We start from the raw sequence: 19,175 nt of genomic DNA, 5'->3' as shown, positions 1-19,175 counted from the left end.
CCGCCACGATGATTCAAAAACCACCGATGAGCGATTCGAATTAGTGGGGATTCTACATTATGTTCTGTCCACAACATAACCTTACTTTGAAAACTAAACATTAAATATTGATGTAAATATTTTGTTTTAATTATGTCAAAAGCAGACGATGATTGTTGGAATACCAGTAATGTTTCTGGATTTAATTTTGATGACGATGATGTAAGAAAAATTATATAAAGATAACAATACTGAATAAATATTAATATTTTAGGATTCCTTGGACCAGAGCTCTCAAGACTTTATTTTTCAATCATTAGAAGAGAGTTTTGATCTTCCCATTCATTTACTTGTTTCAAAAGCTTCAATGGATATTAGTAAGTGCTAACTATCATTGCTTATTTAATTATCTGTTATTATATTATTTGCAGTTCTTGAAAATGATAAATCAACATTACCAACACCAGTATCTTCAGTTGGGGAAACTATTAAGAAAATGGTTCATGGACATACATACACATTACAGCACTATGTAAAGTTTCAAGATAAAATGAAACTTTTAGACCTAGCGTTAGATAGTTGTGATGCCAATGTTATTATAAAGGTTTTTTATGATTTTATATATGTCATGATAGATAGTTGACATAGAAATTTTAGGTCATCATATATTTAAAGACTACATTGAAGAGAAATATATTTTATCATCAGTTATCGAAGCGTAAGATTGGTGTCAAACACTATGCTCATTATTTAATAACTAAAAATCTTTTGGAAGAATTATCTGACTTTTATATGTAAGATATTATTTAGGAAATAACTATAAAATACATTTACTAACACAGTTTTTATTTTTAGGGCTACTGGCAATTCAAATTTAATGGTGGGTAATTTTTTATGTTGATGTTTTGTATATAATGTATGTAATTGTATTTTAATAGATTTACATCTTCTATTTGACTGCCCATGGGCTTGTTAATAAATCACAAATCCAGAAAAGAATACAACAGTTTACAGTACAACATTTACAGGAAGTAAATTCCAATGTTAAACAGGAAATATCAGATTTTCTACAAATGATAAGTATGTAACAATTGGTCAAGTAAATGTAAGTTAATTATTCCTTATTTCTATATTTGTTAGATTATCAGATTGAAAACCAATGTAGTACAAGTTCAGTTATAAATCAACTGGTTGATTTATGCAGAATACATTTAGAAAGGCACCAAAACATGGATGAAATACTAAGTTTTAAGAAGAATTTCAAAATAGATGATTTTACATTTGATTGGACATTAGTTAATGTACTCTGTACTATGAAATTGTGGAATCAAATTAAGGACTATTTTCTAAAAACTGTATTTTATGTTTTTTTTAAAATTATTTTTGAATTTTTTTTATACATATTATTTGTAGAATTGGCTGACCAAGAGGAATGTTTTAAAAAGCTCAATAAGTTCAGAGGCCTTTCTAGATATTTTACATAAGCATGATACACCCAAAGAAATTTTAGAAAGTGTTTTAGCTTGTATATCTGACCATGATAAGGCTGTATTCTTAGCATCACTGTACAAATGCCATAACTTTGTTATTCAATATTATATACAACAAAAGGATAGACAGTCATTGTTTAATTATAAAGAGAAGGTTTTACCTCATACACCTGAATATTATTTAATTGAAAGCTCACTTCAAAGCATGGTAAGATTAATGGAAACCTTTTAGCTACTAAATTATTTTATTCTCCTGAATACTAATTTTTTATTTTGTTTTAGGAAAAGAAAAGAAGAAATTAATTTGTATGTAACAACATGACAATATTATAAAAACTGACATTATATTTTTATATTTATTATAACTATGTGATACTTCAATAAATATTATTAATATATTTTTATAAAACTAATAATTTCTGTTACATTCGATAATATTACTGTTTATAAACGTATTGGTAGAAATATTTTTTTGTAAGTTATTGGGGTTATACTCTACTAATATATATTAAGTAGTAATCATTCAATTATCCTGCATATTTTGGTCTTTTTATATACAGAATATTCGTGTAAAATAGTAGTTCTCACGTCATTTTACACAGTTAAATTTTATTGTAAAAATATGGAAGTAATATAAAACATATTTTATCCTAAACCAATACTGTTTCACAGTACTTCATATGAAAATAATTATAAAACTAATAAAGATTTACTGCTGAAAATATAAAAAATAATGTTGTAATCCTAGGTATATGCTTTATAAATAATACACGTACTGAAATAAATTAACATTTTTAATAATAGGAATTAATAATACTGATACATTTTTCATGTCATCATTGATATAAAACTATATATATTTTAACACGCTAATCAATTTTCAACAAAAGTCGATAATAAATTAACATTTAAATTTTTATATATAGAGACCGTTTGTATTCAATGAAATTAAAAAGTCTCATTTTAAACATATTTATGCAACACAAAATTACCTAATGTTTCTTAATTAAATTGAAAAATTAATAATTTATGATTAGGAACTTATATTTTAAATATAGGAATAAAATATGGAATTGGTATTTACACACTATTTCTTCATCAGAAAATTGGATCACATGGCGTCTTTACTGGTCATTTTACAATATGTTCTTCAGTATATAGCTTAAATATACGTACATAATATTTGTAGAAATTGTATAGAATCAATTATGGAAGAGCTGAAGATACTTTAAAACGAATTGTACGTTGCAGGAACCTTTTTTACATAGTCTGTAGGAATGTTATATTTAATTATTGTTCGTTAATGCCACAATTAAATTTTTACTGACCATAGTTCACATTAAAAGATATTACGTTGACCTAGCGGTAAACAAAAATAAAATACTCAATAATACTTTTGAAATATTCTAATATCATTTGATATCTCAACAAAATATCTTATCAATCAGTAATTCCCGGATAATATTTATCCTGTTGATGAGATTTTGTAAGATACCAAAGATAAAATATTGCACAATTTTAATTTATTGTCAACTACGCTAGGGTGTTTCCCTGTCAGCAGATTCAGAACGTCCATTGGATGGGTGATTTCTTTTAGGCGGAGGTTGTAAAGGAAATAATCTTCGTTCAGATGGCCAAAATATCGGTCGTTCAACTTCATCCACCATTGTCGTTACCGGAGGTATACTGATCGATGGAACAAATTGTTCTGGAGTCCAATCAAAAGAAAAAGCACCACCCGACTGTGTGCTAGGCGTAGCAGTCGGCGTTGGCGGGGTACTACCAACATAAGGACTTAATTCTTGATGACACAAGTCAGGAACTTTTTGAAGGGTATCAGACCATGGTGGGCTTGGGTTCCATTGATCCATAAGTTCATGCGGATCTACCTTCATTAAAGTTCTTGGTCGTTCGGAAAGATGCGATATTACTAATAACCCGTCTCCACCACCACCTGCATCAGTTTCCCCAGACTCAACGTCTAACTCTAAAGTTCTGAGATCTTTTGGTTTTCGTTTGCCATAACTATAATCTACGGGTTCAGAATCAGCACGCCGATGATGATGATGGTGATGGTGATGATGTTGATTGTGATGTGCATGTGTTGCAGTCGCATGGTGGGTAAGTTGGGGTTGTAATGTAACGGGCATCGTTGCTATATGAGGGTAGGTAGCTGCTTCATGTGAGGTTCCGAACTCAACTGCGCCATGTCCAGTTCTTTCCGGATAATATAGTAAGCGTGAGGGATGTCCCGTATCATAAGCCAGACCATACTGTAATTTATTTTGGACGGAGTAATAATGGTATAGCCAGCCGTTGGTTCTCATCACAGATGCTTCAGCTTCGGAGAGAACCTGATTTGTACAAACAATCACAGGTTGCTGATTGCTTTCGGAGCTTTCTTTTACTTGTAAAACACAGTGCATCCAAAGCCATTCACCAGAACGTCTTTGCATCTGAACTAGGAGAATGCACGAACGTTCCTGTTCAGATTGGGTAACTAAAAAATTAATACGTTAGTAAGATAATAAATACAAAATTAGAACAATACTTACTCAGTCTATGTTTGGTTTGGGCTTCGCGAATACTTTCCCAATGAAGAAGACGATACCAAGACACCCCTTGAAGTTCAGTACGTGGGAATCCAAGATAAAACTCGCCACTGAAAAATAAATATAGTTCCGTGAATATAACTACTCAGTACGAGTACAACATCGTATAAAGATGAGTATAAATAACTTCATTAATTCAAATAAAAAATTATCTTTAATTCCCTAACGTTAATTGAATTCCAATTTCTGTGAAATCAGATTTAATATAAGGATGTTATAAGCGTTGTGGTTTTCTACGCGTTTTATAGATGAACCGACTGATTTTTTTTTAAAGAATGCAAACTATAATGTTAAAGGTTATTAAAAACGTACTGAATTAAAGGATGTACTTTTTTGTCGCATCTTCAAAGCCATTAGTTTTTTTTCTATTAGCTTGAAAAGTTATGTTAATTTTTTTAAGTTTATGATAAAATTTTGATTCATAAATTTGTATTAATTTTTTTTGTCAATATTACAAGGAAAAATACGATGAAACATATCATATTCGTTTTTCGTTTCGTTTATAATTGTTATTTATAATTATATCTATGAGAGTTTTTTTGGTTGGTCTAGGGAAAATGTTGATCTTGTAGAACTTCTGGAATATTATAAGGACTGTGAATAAAATTTGAGGTGTAAGTTTGATATTTTGTTTTAAGAAATTAAATAAATTATTATATTGTTATATTAGGTACTGTTTATCATTAGTCACTATTGTAGTAGTGTAGTTGTGTAGTAGTTGGCAAACATTCTGGAAAGATGTAAATTTAGAGTTTCGCAACATGTGGGCGTTACTATGTTTATCAATTTATTACGTTTCTGGTTGTATAACGACTGTTTTTCTTTCAATGCTTAGCTCAAGAACATCAAGTTTCTTATGCTGTCAAACTTTATGTTGTTTAAATTTCAGATCCACATACAGTCGCCATTTATTGTAATTTTTTTTCAAATTAATTTATAAACCCTTACAATTATATTAATTATTAATGTTTAGTTTAATCATGATATGTAATTTTATAAATATTTCCATAGAATATATTTGAAAGTTTCATTCATTATAATTTATTGCAGTTTTTGGTATTTATATTTATTCTTTTATTATATTATTTGTTATTTAGCGTGATTTTGAGGGATCCTAAATAATTAATGTTTGAAAAATGATGGACGATGAATTATTATTTTTTCTATATTGATATTTCCATATATTCTTAAGTTAAAAACGGAATAAGTTAATATCAATATTTAGTCAAACTTATTTTAGATTTATGTGCATATCTTGGCGAAAATATAGCGACTATCAGTTTCCAAAAAATGATAAATACGTTACTTCTTCGTTTTCATGTAACTATTATTTATTTCATCTTGATGACCTATTTTAACATTTTAGCAAACTGAAATCGGGGAAGTCCCTTAATTCCAGGCGACACCTAGCGTCAGCCACTCGTCGTCTAGACGAATTACAACGTATTTTATTCAAATATAGGGGGAAGAGAAACAAGGGAATGTAACGATGGAGAGTAACAGAAAGCGTTTTGGCTGATGGCAGAAATGTATGCCAAATTATCAATAATCCACATACTACTTTTAATTAATTTTTTTAAACAGTTTTAGTATAAAATATGATATTTTAATGATCCATAGATACCTAGATCTAAAGAATTAGAAAAAAATACAGATTAAACTAAAGTTCGTTGAATTTTATCGATGTTGGAGATCCACCATCATTTTAATATATAGGAGCTTGTAAATATTTTGAATGTTATTTCATGTCGGTAAACTTGGACATTTCATTGAAAGTATTAGAATCATAAAAACATTTATATCTGTTGTGAGGTGATAAAATTCTTGTTCCGGAGGCTGTTCCTCAAACTCACTGATACTGAGAGGAATACAAATATAAAAGTTCCGCATTACTAGGTGATCAGTGGATCAAAACATCAGTGGCTTGTAAGAGAAACTATGAAAGAAGTAAACTTTTATTATTGTCACAGTACAAAATTGATACTGATTAATGGAAACTAAGTTGAAATGACTATTAGAAGGGCTATAAGCCAAAAATATAATTACTAAAGGAACAAATGAAAATAAAAGAAAGCTAGGAAAAAGGAACCATTCTCTAAAACACAGGATGAACTATTTCCATAATATGCTTGAGACAATGCTCAAAATACTTGAGATAATGCTCAACCAGTTATATGCCATTATTAAGAGTTTTTAATTTATGTTTTGACAAATTTAAATATCGATTACTTAAACTGATTCTAATTTTGTTATTGCTTGGGAGAAATGTATAATCTTTTAATTTAAAGAGTGGGCCAAGAGATTGTTAAAAAATTATGCGATTAAATCTATCCAAGGCAAGCATTTCAAGCTCAAGTAGGGCCACCGAAAAAAATATCGATTCGATATTTTTATAAATATCGATATATTGGAAACAAATATCGATATAATTTTTGCAACAATTTTAAAAAACAACGAGATTTTCAACAAAAAGTAAAAATAGTGAAATATTGGCTTAAAAAAAAATCTAAATATTTTAAAGAGTAGTTATATGTATGGCGCACAAAAACTAAGTACCAATTTGAAAGGTTTATTAGAAATTATATTTAATTTATTTTGAAGAAATATCGAAAAATATCGGCTAAAAAAATATCGATATATCGGCCAAAATAATATCGTCCAAAAATATCGATATTTTTTGGCATCCCTAAACCCAAGGAAAGCTCAAGTCTAAAGAGTATGTGAAAATTTGTTAAGCTCCATAAAGGAATTGTTTAGACAAAATTAAACAATTTTTAAAACCAGTGCGTTGAAAATGTAGTGCGAGTAAGTATTATTTTTTTTACTTAAATTTCGTCGAACGCTGTGTGAAGCTTATGTCAATCATGTTCTATCGATTTCAGTGTGTGAATACTGATATTGATGTTTTAAAAGTGTTTATTTTGACACCGAAGACAAATAGTATTCTGAACAGCCAAAAAAAAAATGTGAAGACCAGGATTGGATGCTATTACTCGATGATGAACCATCTAAAACGCAAGAAGAATATGCAGAATTGTTGGGAGAAACACAAGAAACCATTTACAATAGTTTTAAGAAAATGATCCAAAAGTTTGGAATATTTTGTGCCGTAAGAATTTAAGCCAAGAATTATTGAAAGGTGTTTGGTTATATGCGAAATGCTGCTTTAACGGCAAAATCGAAAAGGTTTTATGCATCGTATTGTTACTGGTGATGAAAAGTGCATCCATTATGATAATCCAAAGTGAAAAAAAAAAACGAAGGGGGCTACCTGATCATGTAACAACATCAAGGGCAAAGCCGAATATCTATGGTTCCAATCTAATGCTCTGTACTTGGTGGGATCAGCTTGGCGTGGTATACTATGAGCTAACGAAACCATCAATCGGATCACATATCGACCACAACTGATGCGTTTGTTCCGAGAAATGCGCGAAAACCCACCGAAATAGGAGCAAAGTCACAGCAATGTTGTTCTTCAGCATGACAATCTTCCACATATTGCAAAACTAGTGAAAACAAATTTGGAAACACTAAAATGGTAAGTTCTACCTCACCCGTATTCTCCAGACCTTACTAAGTTCTGATATGTGTCCAAGCGCTCTTCAATTCTTATGAAGATACCAAAAAATAGGTCGATTCGCGGATAGACTCAAAAGATACTTTGTTCTTTCGAGGTTGAATCCGTAAATAGCCTGAAAGATGGGAAAAGTAGTGGCTATCGATGGACAAACGGCTTCAAATTAAACAAGCTTTTGTTTAACAGTTTAGACTTTGATTTTAATGAAATTATTAAGGTAAAGCTAATAGAAAGTGGAAACTAATCATAATATATGTGCCATGGGTGTTAAAAACGTGCAGTATTTTTTCAAATATCAAATATTCATAAAAATACTTCCAGCAATCAAAAAGTTATTTAGTAATTGTTATCTAGGTTAATAGAAATAAATCAGTTTAGTTGGTACCACCGTAACTGTATTCAGAAAATTGACGAGAAAAATCGTTCGATTATTCTAAGCGGTGACTAACAGTCAAGGAACTACGGAACCTCGCGGGTGTCCACCACGGCACTGTCCGCGGTATTGGCGGCATGTGCTGTATGCTCTGGCGTACGGCTTTGTGTGCCAGCAATATAAATCAACGTCATTCGTGAGGCTGGGGCGGTCCCCTAGGTCACCGGGTCGCGGGTTACCTGGTGACATCCAGCGCACTAAATCACCAGCTCCGTCCGGATGGCTGCCCCAGGTCCCGATTCTCCCGAATGAATGGTTTGCCCGCCAAACTCTTCAGATAATCGTAAGTTCTTAATTAAATTTTCCTAAATAATACATATATTTTAATAGGCTCAATATTTTCTATTTTATATGTTCACCAATAACATTAAATTGACATTTTTGTATACATGTTCAATATATACAGTCTACAAATACGTTTTATTCTAATTTATATTTGAATTTGAAGCTTTGTTCAAAGATATAAATTTCCCATCTTCTATACTACCAGATGTACCAGAAAGACATTACCAGTTTTTCTAACAGATGTCACTTTTATTCTACTGATATTCAGCTTCAAAACTATATGTGCTATGTTATACGAAAGTACCACCGTCATAGACTAAAAAAAAATTATAAAAAAAAATAAAATAAAAATTGAAATGAAAATGTCAAGTTTCGTGTCTGTAAACGTGCAGTTGCGGCACGCATTACCTTTTTATTTAACCAAAAGAAAAAAAATCGCTGAAAGTTAGCGTTTGCTGGTAGAAAATTACAGTGAGTATGCTCTAACCTAAAAATATGTGAGATGAGCTGATTTAGAAAATTCAAAAGAACGTTTTGATAGACCAAAAAAGTTTGAAGATGCGAAACTGCAAGAGTTATTGGATGAAGATCCAACTCAAACTCAAAAAAAAATTGCCAGAAACGTTAAATGGACCAGAAAAACGTCCAGAATGAGACCGAAGACACGGTAAAGTGATTTTACAGCACGATAGCACGTAATAAATTATTTACCCAAGTGTATCAATTTATGAGTCCAGAATATCTACAAATGCATGTGGATCAAAATCAAAATGACATAGATGGTAAATTGAAGAAGTCAGTCACATTTCTGTTCATAATTGTTACCATTAATTCCCAAACCGTCTTACTATATCTGTAGTGCCGATTTCTATCGTTCCAGGCCCACAATCAGGGTGTTTGAAGCAAGTGTCATCTACATTTGAACAAACTCCAGAAGGTAATGGTAAAGTTTGTATTAATTCAGCCAGTACCCCCCTTTCTGTTTATTTCTACCGTTAATTACTTGACTCTATAACTTCAGTTCCAGATATTCCTATAAGAGCAAACAAAGTTTTACGTTGTACCGTAGCGTACATCTCAGGTTATTTAGTAAAACTTTTGAAAAAAGAAATTAAGTGTAATTTTTATTTACCTACCATTATGAATAAATCAGTAGACCCACAAATTGAGACTGATTTTATAGAGGCAAGACAATATCTCGTGCCCCAGACTCCAACAAAATTGTTTTATTATACTGTCGTTTAGTTATGTTTTTTATTTTATTTAGCGATTTTTCCACGTCGATAATATAAGAAAATATTTGTCAAATGTTAAAAAAAAGTAAATTTAAAACCCTTTAATTGTACATTCCATAATGATCTTTCGGATAAAATATTAAAAGTACTAACAAGGTATGCTATATACTTTTGAGTAAAACAGGTGAACAGAATATTACGAGGGAAAGACTCAAAGTTTGCTTTCAGTATAAGAAAACAAAAAGACAGAACTCTGAGAGATCCTATTAAATTGAAGACACCAAACAAATATGAAAAAGGAAAAAGATAGAAGAGATAATTTTGATTTGCAGTGCACCAAAGTTTTTTGCTTATGGTTTTATATATATGTATATAATATTTTATAGATATCTTTATTTTTATATTATGTAGATAGTTTATATTTGTAGATAAATGTACATTATATATTTAAATTTATTGTTATAGATTATGTTAATATTTATTTATTTTTACAGATTATATTTATATTTATTTATTTTTAAACATTTATATTTAATTGAATTTTATTTAATAAATTTATTACAGAAAAAATTGTTTTTTATATAAATTTCATTGGTCAATTAAACATGACGTCAAAGCTATCACGTGCCAAACGTTACTAATGAGCCAATCAAATGTAAATATTTTTCTTACAGTTGCCTATAATGGAGATTTAAATTGACCAATATAATTACTTGAATGGCCCATTATGGCGCCCTCTGGATGTTGGACAAAGCAATACTTTGCGACAGAGTCCCCTATTGAGTTGCATCTCTATTACTCTGTGGATATGACGTTTTAATCAGACAATTGTTGTTGCCACTTCTTATGTTGAACACAAAATAAATAATTTGTACCTAATATTATATATACCGCTTATTTCGATATTACAAGCACTGATAGCTTGAAGCTGACAGATACGTTAATGTCAAATTGTAAGAAATGGGCCGTTTTGTTGGAAAATATTGAAAAAAAATGGCTACTTTCTCAACGAATTTTATTTTTATCTTTGATATTATGCAAACGAATAAAATATTATCCATATAAACCATGCATCCCGGAATAATTTGGTTAGGTTTTTTTTTCTAATGGAAAAGTCATTATCAAAAACAAACCAACAAATGGTCCAGCCTATCAAATAAAAATATATATTTCTTTTTAATATAAATAATTATATAAAATATTGTTATAACTTATACATAATCATCATTTTAAATAAATAGATATAGATTTTAGTTTTATTCTAAATTTGATTTAAACTTAATTGTTTCTTACTTGTTATCTACATGTATGAATTTCATATCCATGGAATGTATAGAGGTGAATACGTTTGTTGCTCCTTGTACAACACACTCACGAGTCTCTGGCATGGCCACTGGAGTACAGGTTGCTAAAAATACTGGTTCGTTTCGACTACACAATGGTAAAAATGACAGATAGCGTCCTTGTACCAACACAACCTGCAAATATAAAAAGAATATTTTTAGTATGAGTAATCTTATAGAATATTTTTTTTATAGTTATAGATAGTCGATATATAATGCATGATGAATATATTTTATAATATAATATATGATGAATATTTTGATAAAAAAATTATTACGTATGTTATTTAATTTTAAAGGGGATCTTATTTTCCGGATAATATTGGGACTCGACACTTTTGAATCGTGAAAATATTTAGAAACAAATAAAGTAGTGTTAATATTTTATTTATTAAGAGAGTCTCTTAATTGATTGTTGATTTCATGGTGATATATCATTAGCTGAAATATATTTGGCGTAAGCTCTTCAATTTGACAATGTTGGTTGTAAAAACAAAGACAAAAAATTCTGATAAAAGCAAAGAAGTTATAACCTGAAGGACTCCTTTCAATGCTTGAAATAAAATAACTTAAAGTTGTAACTGTTATTTAAGCTTAAAATAGAGCGTCTCTTGTATATTAAAAGTAGAGATTTTCATATATATGACATAAATGTGGTTGAGTTAAATGATAAGAAAAGTAAATAAGAAAAAAGATAATAAATCTTTATTTTTGGTTATATTTATTAAATAATAATAGATAAACCAATATACCTTTTTACATATCTATAATATTATATAATTCTTAAAACACATTTTTCTTCTATAGACTGAAAACATGCATCTTAAACTGATGGTGGTGTGGTGTGAAGTTAAGTGAATATGGTGGCTATTTGATGATGTTTCTGCTAGAAATCTGTTCATAGTGAAGGTTTGTTTTTGTGGCTGACGATCTATGAATTTTTTTTCTACAAATATGACCTTTTCGACGAAGTATCTCATCATTTTTGTCCACTGGGAAATATTGGTATAACTAATTTAATAATGCCTGACAAAAAGATGTCATAGCCTGAAGGACTTCTTCCAAGGCTTGAAACAGAATAATTTTAAATGATCAGAGTGTTATTTAAGCTTAAAATATAGTATCCCTCGTACATTAGTAGTAGATTTTTCATATATATGTCATAAATGCTTTCGAGTTAAATGATGCGATATGAGCCAATAAAAATATTTAAAATGTTTAGTGATATTTATGTTTTAAAACTCGTTGATTAAAAACACAACGTGTACATTACATACTACAAGTAAAAAAATAATTTCATGGTCATATCATCAAAGAATCCGCTTACTATTCAAAAGCAGGCTGAAAAAACAATCTAATTTAATCATTAGTTTGATAATACCAAGTTGCATCGCGATTTTTTTCATTTCGCTTCGAGGGTATAAGAAAAAGAAACGCTAGAAGGAGATAAGAGAAAAAAAAAACGTAATATCATTGTCTCGTATGGCATTTTAAGATTACGTAAAGTGTTTCAGGTATCGACGGCAGCGAATTCGAAAAGGACAACAATACTCTAATACGTGATTCATAATAAATGTATAGCTTCTATCGGGTTACGATTTAAATTTTATTCTGGGGTATTCTTCGAGAATTCATCGACAAAGTTTCAATGTATTCGGCATATAATAAAATCCGTATTAACCGTTCATCTTTTTTCTTTAATAGAATCTTAAAAAAATTCTTTTAATCAATCAGTATTAATTTATACACATTCCCAATATTTTTAACCGATTTCAAAAATTTCTTCAATATAATTTTTTCAATGTATGTTCGCCGATTTCTCCATCAATTGTGGACCGATTTCCAAAGTTCTTTTTTATTCAAAAGAGTGCGCTTCCGAGGCGCACCCATTGGAACCAAATCAGAGAACCAAATTAAGAATAATCCCAGAAAGAAATCCTAGTTACTGGCGTGACTGGGATCATTTTCCTTGTCGGATTTTTCACTCTTGCTTAAGGATAATCACACGTGTTAAATATCACAAATATAAATTTACGACCATGCCCCTGCAGGATTCGAACACGCGACTATCACAACAATAGGACGACCGTCCTGTCGCCTTTAACACTGCGCCAACCAAGCAGGCTAGATTTGGTTTTTCGTAATTTATTTTTGTGTATATGACATAAAATTATTTTATTATTTTTGTATTGTTTGGGCTCGGCACCGACTTCAAACTGATCAGCTGGTAGTAAAATAATATTGCAAATAGATAAATAGGTTTAGGTAGTTATTAAGCTAAATTATATGTATATAGTAAAATATAAAATACGTATAGGGGATAGGTTAAATAGATTTTTGTTTATTTTTATTTAGTTATTACAACGGCTATTATGTACATATTTTATTTTAAAACGTTTTTTTTTGTATTAAATATCTAAGTTTTATTATTTTTTACTTTTTAGTGAGTTCCTTATTTACTTTTTGAAGTCGGTTCAATTTTTTAAAAAATATATTTTATTTAGCAAAATTTTAAGAATATAATACGAATATAAAACCATTTTTTTAATTCTAGATGTCAAAATTACTTAGTTATTATTTAAATGTACTGAACATTGAGAGAGAGAGAGAGAGAGACATTGTCATATGTCAAAAATAATTTAATGCCTATATAATGTAAGAAATCAAATAAAATTTTGACGTTTTATAATAGGTTAAGCATATTTCTGACACCACTATTCTTTAACAAGTGGTTTAAACGGTCTTATGTACGAGTATATAAGAGCTATATAATTATCTTCCTCTTTTTTCTAATCCTATCATTTAAAGCACATTTTAATTACATTCTATGTTTAAGCCGTTAGTTTAAAACTATGCTCGTTGATTTGATGATGATATATCATTAGTTGAAATATATTTGGCGTAGTATCTTGAATTTAACGGTGTTTATTCGGAAATCTAATATTTTACAACAAATTCTCATAAAAGGAAGAATGTTCTAACATGAAGAATTTCTTTCAACGCTTGAAATACAATAATATAAAATGGCAACAGTTATTTAATTTCATATAGTTAAAATCAAAGTATATAAGCTAAAAACAGGAATAATCTATTTAAATAACCTGAAATATCACTTCTTGCTTCTTCAATTGGGAAAATATATATATATATATATATATATATATATATATATATATATATATATATATACATATATATTGATTTAATTTGGCTCACACTGTAATAGCAGAACCGAATCCTTGATGTGGGTGGAATCGGTACTGTTCTTTCTGCTACTCTCGCTCGATCGTAGTACCACCGCATTGTGGTACTTCCAAGTGGGGGAGTCGGGGGGGCAGTGCGGGGCCAAGCGACCCGCACTCCCGCTGAGGTTACTGCATAGTGAAAGGTAGATCCGGATCGACTCGCGGACGCGAATAAACTCATAGGCGTCCTACTGGGAGGCAACAACGAAAAAAAAATCAGGAAAAAAACGCCGCCCTGATTTTTTCTCTCTCTCTCTCTTCTTGCCAAAGATGAAAAAAACGCGTGTAATGATGCTTATAGAATAAGAAAGAAAAAATCGTTCGACTCATTCAATAGTTTTCGTTTAATAAATAATTATCAATATGTTATTGTAAAAGGTTTAAGCATTCATAGAAACTTTATTGTATTGACGAAGTACAGTAGAAACAAAAAACGTATTACATAAATAGGATTTAAGGTATCTACCACTCTATGGATTTGCTAGAAAAAAAAAGATTTAATAGAACCATTGGTATCAAATAATGATAATTATTAAAAGACAATTATAAAACTTTCGTTAGACCATAAAATATAATAATATATTTTGGCAAATTTTTAGTCATTAAAATGAATCCTTCAATGAATCAAACAAGCCAAGACTTCTTATAATGGTTAGTAAGTTTCTGTATTTTGTTAAAATATGGGACACTGATATTGGTACCTTAGAAGTGGAACACAGAGGTTTCTTAGTTTGATCCATTAGGTAGGAATGGATAATTTGCCACTGAGTGACATTGGCAGAAATATATCTACTTTTAAATAGATAAAGTAAAAGTCCTTCTTAATAGACCTAAGCTTATGTTCCTCCTCTAATACATCCCACTCAAGCTGCATAAGGATACTTATCTTATCGATAGTTGAGTGTCGCAAGCAAGAGAGGTTATTTTTATTATATAATAATAGATAAACTAATTTACATTTTTACGTATCTATAATAATCCAATTTGCAACACATTTTTCTTCAGCTCTTATCGCGAATTCCACTTTAGGTACCTCAAACTGAGAAGTTGAGTTTGGAAAAAAGAAAGATATCGACCGGAGCTATGTTGGGCGAATACGGCGGTTATTGGATGTTGTTTGTTGAGATTTTGACTGGAAATATGATCATAGTGATGATTTGTTGTTGTAGTTCCAGATCTATGAGTTTCCTTTCTATAAATCTGACTTTTTTCGATGTATTTGTATTCTCAGCAATGCCCGTATAAATTTATTTGTTTACTATCTGATATTTTAGCAAAAAATGGCCGTCCACAACGAGGCAAGTCTTTCCAAATGAAATTCAATGTGCAATACATAATATAAGATAAATTCCTTGATCATTACAATAGTCACAAAAATAGTATTGAAAGAAAGTTATGAAATAAAACATTGTAAACAAACTAAGTGATAAATGACATTCAAACTGCACATAAGTATAAAGGACAATACAATAAAAATAATTTAGACTTTCTTTATGCAAGCTTTTTAAATAATGACTTCTCTGTTATCACAATTATTAATTATCAACTTTATTTGGAAATTATGCCTTTTTGTATATCATTTCGAGCAAAAGGCTGTTATAGTAAACATTATTCCATTCATATGTAAATGTATTTCTTCCAAAAAAACAGCCAATACGCGTCATAGATGACGTCGAATATACTGCCAAATCCAGTTAGTAAAAAATAAAATTCGTTTTGAATTTGGAGCGGATTTTTCTTTCATATTATACCCTTGTTAAAAACAAACAGATTGATGTCTGATGCATCGGAACTGAATCAGTCTGCAAAATTCTATCTGTGTTGGTACCAGTCGATATTGTTGATAAATGTTTACAAAATTGTCATAATAATTAGAGGTTACAAACCGGCAAACGTTGTAAATTAAAATCCTAAGTTAAAGCTGCAATATTACGACATGCTGACGTTATAAGTTTCGATGAGGTGCATTGTCTGTTTTATTGGAAGGACTAGATTAGTTTGAACGTATCAGCGAGAAGACTTTAGACTTTATTACATTCTATGGTCAGTAGAACAGTTTGAACCAATGAAACCATCATGGAAGATAGTTAACAATTTTAATTACCGATAATTTTATGGACGAAGAGTCATTATACAATATAAGATCGCTTGACCACAAGTCGTAAAACTTACATGGAAATGCTAAATGTAGAAGTCCGTAATACTCCTCATATTCACCAAGTTTTGCTCTGAAAATGCTTTGCTTTGAAAATGCTAAAGAAGAGCCGAACTTACAAAAGAAATCCATCCAAATGAATATACCATAAAAGAAGATGAAGTACATAATTTAAAAATAATTTCTGGTGACAAATAGAGTATATGTTTAGTGTAAGATACCGCAGAACTTTATAATTACTATATTTATTAAATATATGTTAATAAAACCAAATATTCGTTATAAAAAATGATTAATAAAAAAATTAATAATGAAAAAAATGATCTACGCTAATGTTTGCGGACGAGATAATCCCAAACATACCGAAACAGACTCTATTCCATTGTTTGGTCGAAAATAAATTTTGTCTTATCACTACCTCCTCGGGTAGGTACATTACTGGAGCTGTTATTTTTTTATTAATATCAAACTTGAACTTAATACTCTACATTTAATTATTTTAATAGATTTGGTAAATAGTTTGCAGGCGTGCCTTTCTTTCGATCACCACAGAGCTTTACATTGTCGTTGCATAATACTCGTACAGATATTTATGTTCTAATGTTCATGGGAAAACATCAGCTGTAGATGGTGAATAGTAACAGTAGAGTAAGCGTTGAAACTTTATTAGTATTTTTTTTGTGTAACATGATTCTTAGAACGTTTTTTTTATTATTATTTATAGTTAGTTAATTTATTACAAACTTAGTAACAATAATTCTCGTCGATAAATATAGTAACGACTTTATCAGTCGACTACATCAAACAATAAGAAATAGCTCTTCAAGAATGTACCGCGATAATACCCAGAACTATTCAGTAATAATGTTCGGAAAAATGTAATGATTCAACATTATTTTGTAATAATTTCTTTCGATAGTGGATAAACAGTTTTCTTTGAACATTCCATAACTGATTAGTATAAAAAATATTTTTTTGTTTAAATTTAAATAACCAATATATATTCAAGAATGTGTCATATTATTGTTTAAAACCATTAAGGATTCCAAAAAAGGTGATTTAATGTTATTGTGCAATAATTTTCCTATTATGATTTTTCCAATATAATAAATAACCATTAATTATACATCTTATGACGAAATAATACACGTTTTTTGTATGTTGTTTTTTAAACGTCCATTTAATTTATTTTACTTACTTTTCGTTATTTAAATATTTACACTAAAAGTTTTTATTTAAAAATTACGAAATATATTAGTCATTTTTGAGTTTTTTTTGTAAACTCAAGGATTTATTATGAACACTTTTCATAGTATGTCCATCACTTTTCATTATCATTTACTATTTCTAGCAATTATAGCAGCTTTTAAATAACCATATTTCGGAAAAAATGACTTGATTTTCGAAATTGACTTTTTAAATCAAACCATATTTATGGATAAATCCAAACCATGCAGTATCCTTATAGCAATATGTAGCGAACTAAGTTTCAGTTATTGCTTATCTTTCAAAATACACGCTTTGGAATAATTTAGATATTTGGTGTATATTGCCGATATCAAAAAAACTGCAAGTAGAGCTTAGAGATATTCACAAATGGACTAGACTAGACTAGAGAAGTTGAGTTGAACTAGAATTTTTAAGTTCGTATAACTTTATTCTTAGAAAACTGAATATAAATTCAACAGGTTTTTTTACAATCGAATTCTGAGTTGTTATAAAGAATAAATCAAAAATGAATATTATATGAACGAATAGTAGTTAGTACTCTAAATGTTCCATTTGTCCATACCAATTTTGCAAAATTGCAATAATTGGAAGCATTATATCGGTTAGAGAGTTAAGTAAAATTAGGCAACTACTGGATTTATCAGTCAATAATAAAGCCTATTTATATTGCTAACAAATCGCCACAAGATTGGGAAATATCACTTAAAAAAAAACAGATAGATAATACATATAGAGAGATTACTCTACTGTGCGCAGCCATGAAGATACACGTGAAAATTATAGAAAATCTTCCAAGTTCAATAGTAGATAACTCGCCAACATAATTGCAATTGTTGCAATTGACATAATAAGAAGGAGGTGTAAGTAATAACATTGTAAGAATGATTCAAGAAATATACAAGATAAATACCTATCACTTTATTGCAGACAACATAAAATGAAAAGCATTTAAAACTCAAGCAGGACAAAAGCAAGACGGAAATATAAGCCCAACACTCTTTATAATATTAATGGAAGAATTAATAAAAGAATCTCAAATAGACAAAACAGGACTAAATAGAAACGTTGGTAGGAGCTTTTACAGACGTTTTAATGATATTAATAGTTAATGTTACTCATATAAAAAATCTTAAACAGGCAGAATATGATACTAAGAGAATATGGAATGTTAATGAATAAAAGCAAAACGATAGTCACGGTGATAGAAGATCTAGAAGTAATCAATATCCAAATTGAGGGCTAAAAATTGATCAAGTAGATGCCCTTAGGTATATGGGTGTAGAAATCGAAAACAGTGGTAGCAGGAAATGGATTAAAAGCCAGAAAAATGGTGGAAAAATCATGAATTTGTAGTTCGCTATAAATAGTAAGTTCATCAATATCAGGAGGAAGGGAAATATCAAGCAAAACTAAAATGGAAGTGTACAAAGCAATTTACAGAAAACTCCGACTTTTGGTTGCTGGACGTCGGTACTAGTAGCAGAAATGAAATAATTCAGAGAGGATGTAATACAGATAGATGAAAGAGCAGGATGAGCCGTAAAGAAATAAGAGAATACTTCAGTATTAGTATTAAGAATACATAGAA

General features: G+C 29.7%; 2 protein-coding genes across 5 annotated transcripts in view; one reads left to right on the top strand and one right to left on the bottom strand.

Moving 5' to 3' along the window:
- The first annotated feature begins 50 nt into the window (after positions 1 to 50).
- On the top strand, positions 51 to 1,867 carry Vps16B (Vacuolar protein sorting 16B). Of its 2 annotated transcripts, XM_076405031.1 has the most exons (9): positions 51 to 201; positions 254 to 356; positions 411 to 583; positions 637 to 773; positions 835 to 859; positions 918 to 1,059; positions 1,120 to 1,334; positions 1,393 to 1,677; positions 1,752 to 1,867. In XM_076405031.1, exons 1-9 carry the CDS (start codon positions 133 to 135, stop codon positions 1,770 to 1,772), a joined length of 1,170 nt encoding a protein of 389 aa, XP_076261146.1. In that variant the 5' UTR covers positions 51 to 132; the 3' UTR covers positions 1,773 to 1,867. The 2 variants fall into 2 exon arrangements, with proteins under 2 accessions (XP_076261146.1, XP_076261145.1); XM_076405030.1 differs by lacking the exon at positions 1,752 to 1,867 and having other exon boundaries at positions 1,393 to 1,738.
- A 378-nt stretch (positions 1,868 to 2,245) lies between these two features.
- dysf (neuronal PAS domain protein dysfusion) overlaps positions 2,246 to 19,175 on the bottom strand; it is a 101,762-nt gene continuing 84,832 nt past the window's right edge. For all 3 annotated transcript variants that reach the window (XM_076405027.1, XM_076405028.1, XM_076405029.1), the window contains 3 exons: positions 10,908 to 11,092; positions 4,025 to 4,131; positions 2,246 to 3,969 (listed from right to left, as the gene is read on the bottom strand). In XM_076405027.1, coding sequence (XP_076261142.1) covers positions 3,008 to 3,969; positions 4,025 to 4,131; positions 10,908 to 11,092 — 1,254 coding nt within the window. In that variant the 3' untranslated portion in view covers positions 2,246 to 3,007. The remainder of the gene's footprint in view (positions 3,970 to 4,024; positions 4,132 to 10,907; positions 11,093 to 19,175) is intronic.

This window comes from Rhynchophorus ferrugineus, unplaced genomic scaffold (assembly GCF_030347505.1).
Source record: "Rhynchophorus ferrugineus isolate W39M unplaced genomic scaffold, kcgeb_rfMv2 rfM5, whole genome shotgun sequence".
Classification (NCBI taxonomy): domain Eukaryota; kingdom Metazoa; phylum Arthropoda; class Insecta; order Coleoptera; family Curculionidae; genus Rhynchophorus; species Rhynchophorus ferrugineus.
This window is presented reverse-complemented; position numbering and strand designations above follow the sequence as displayed.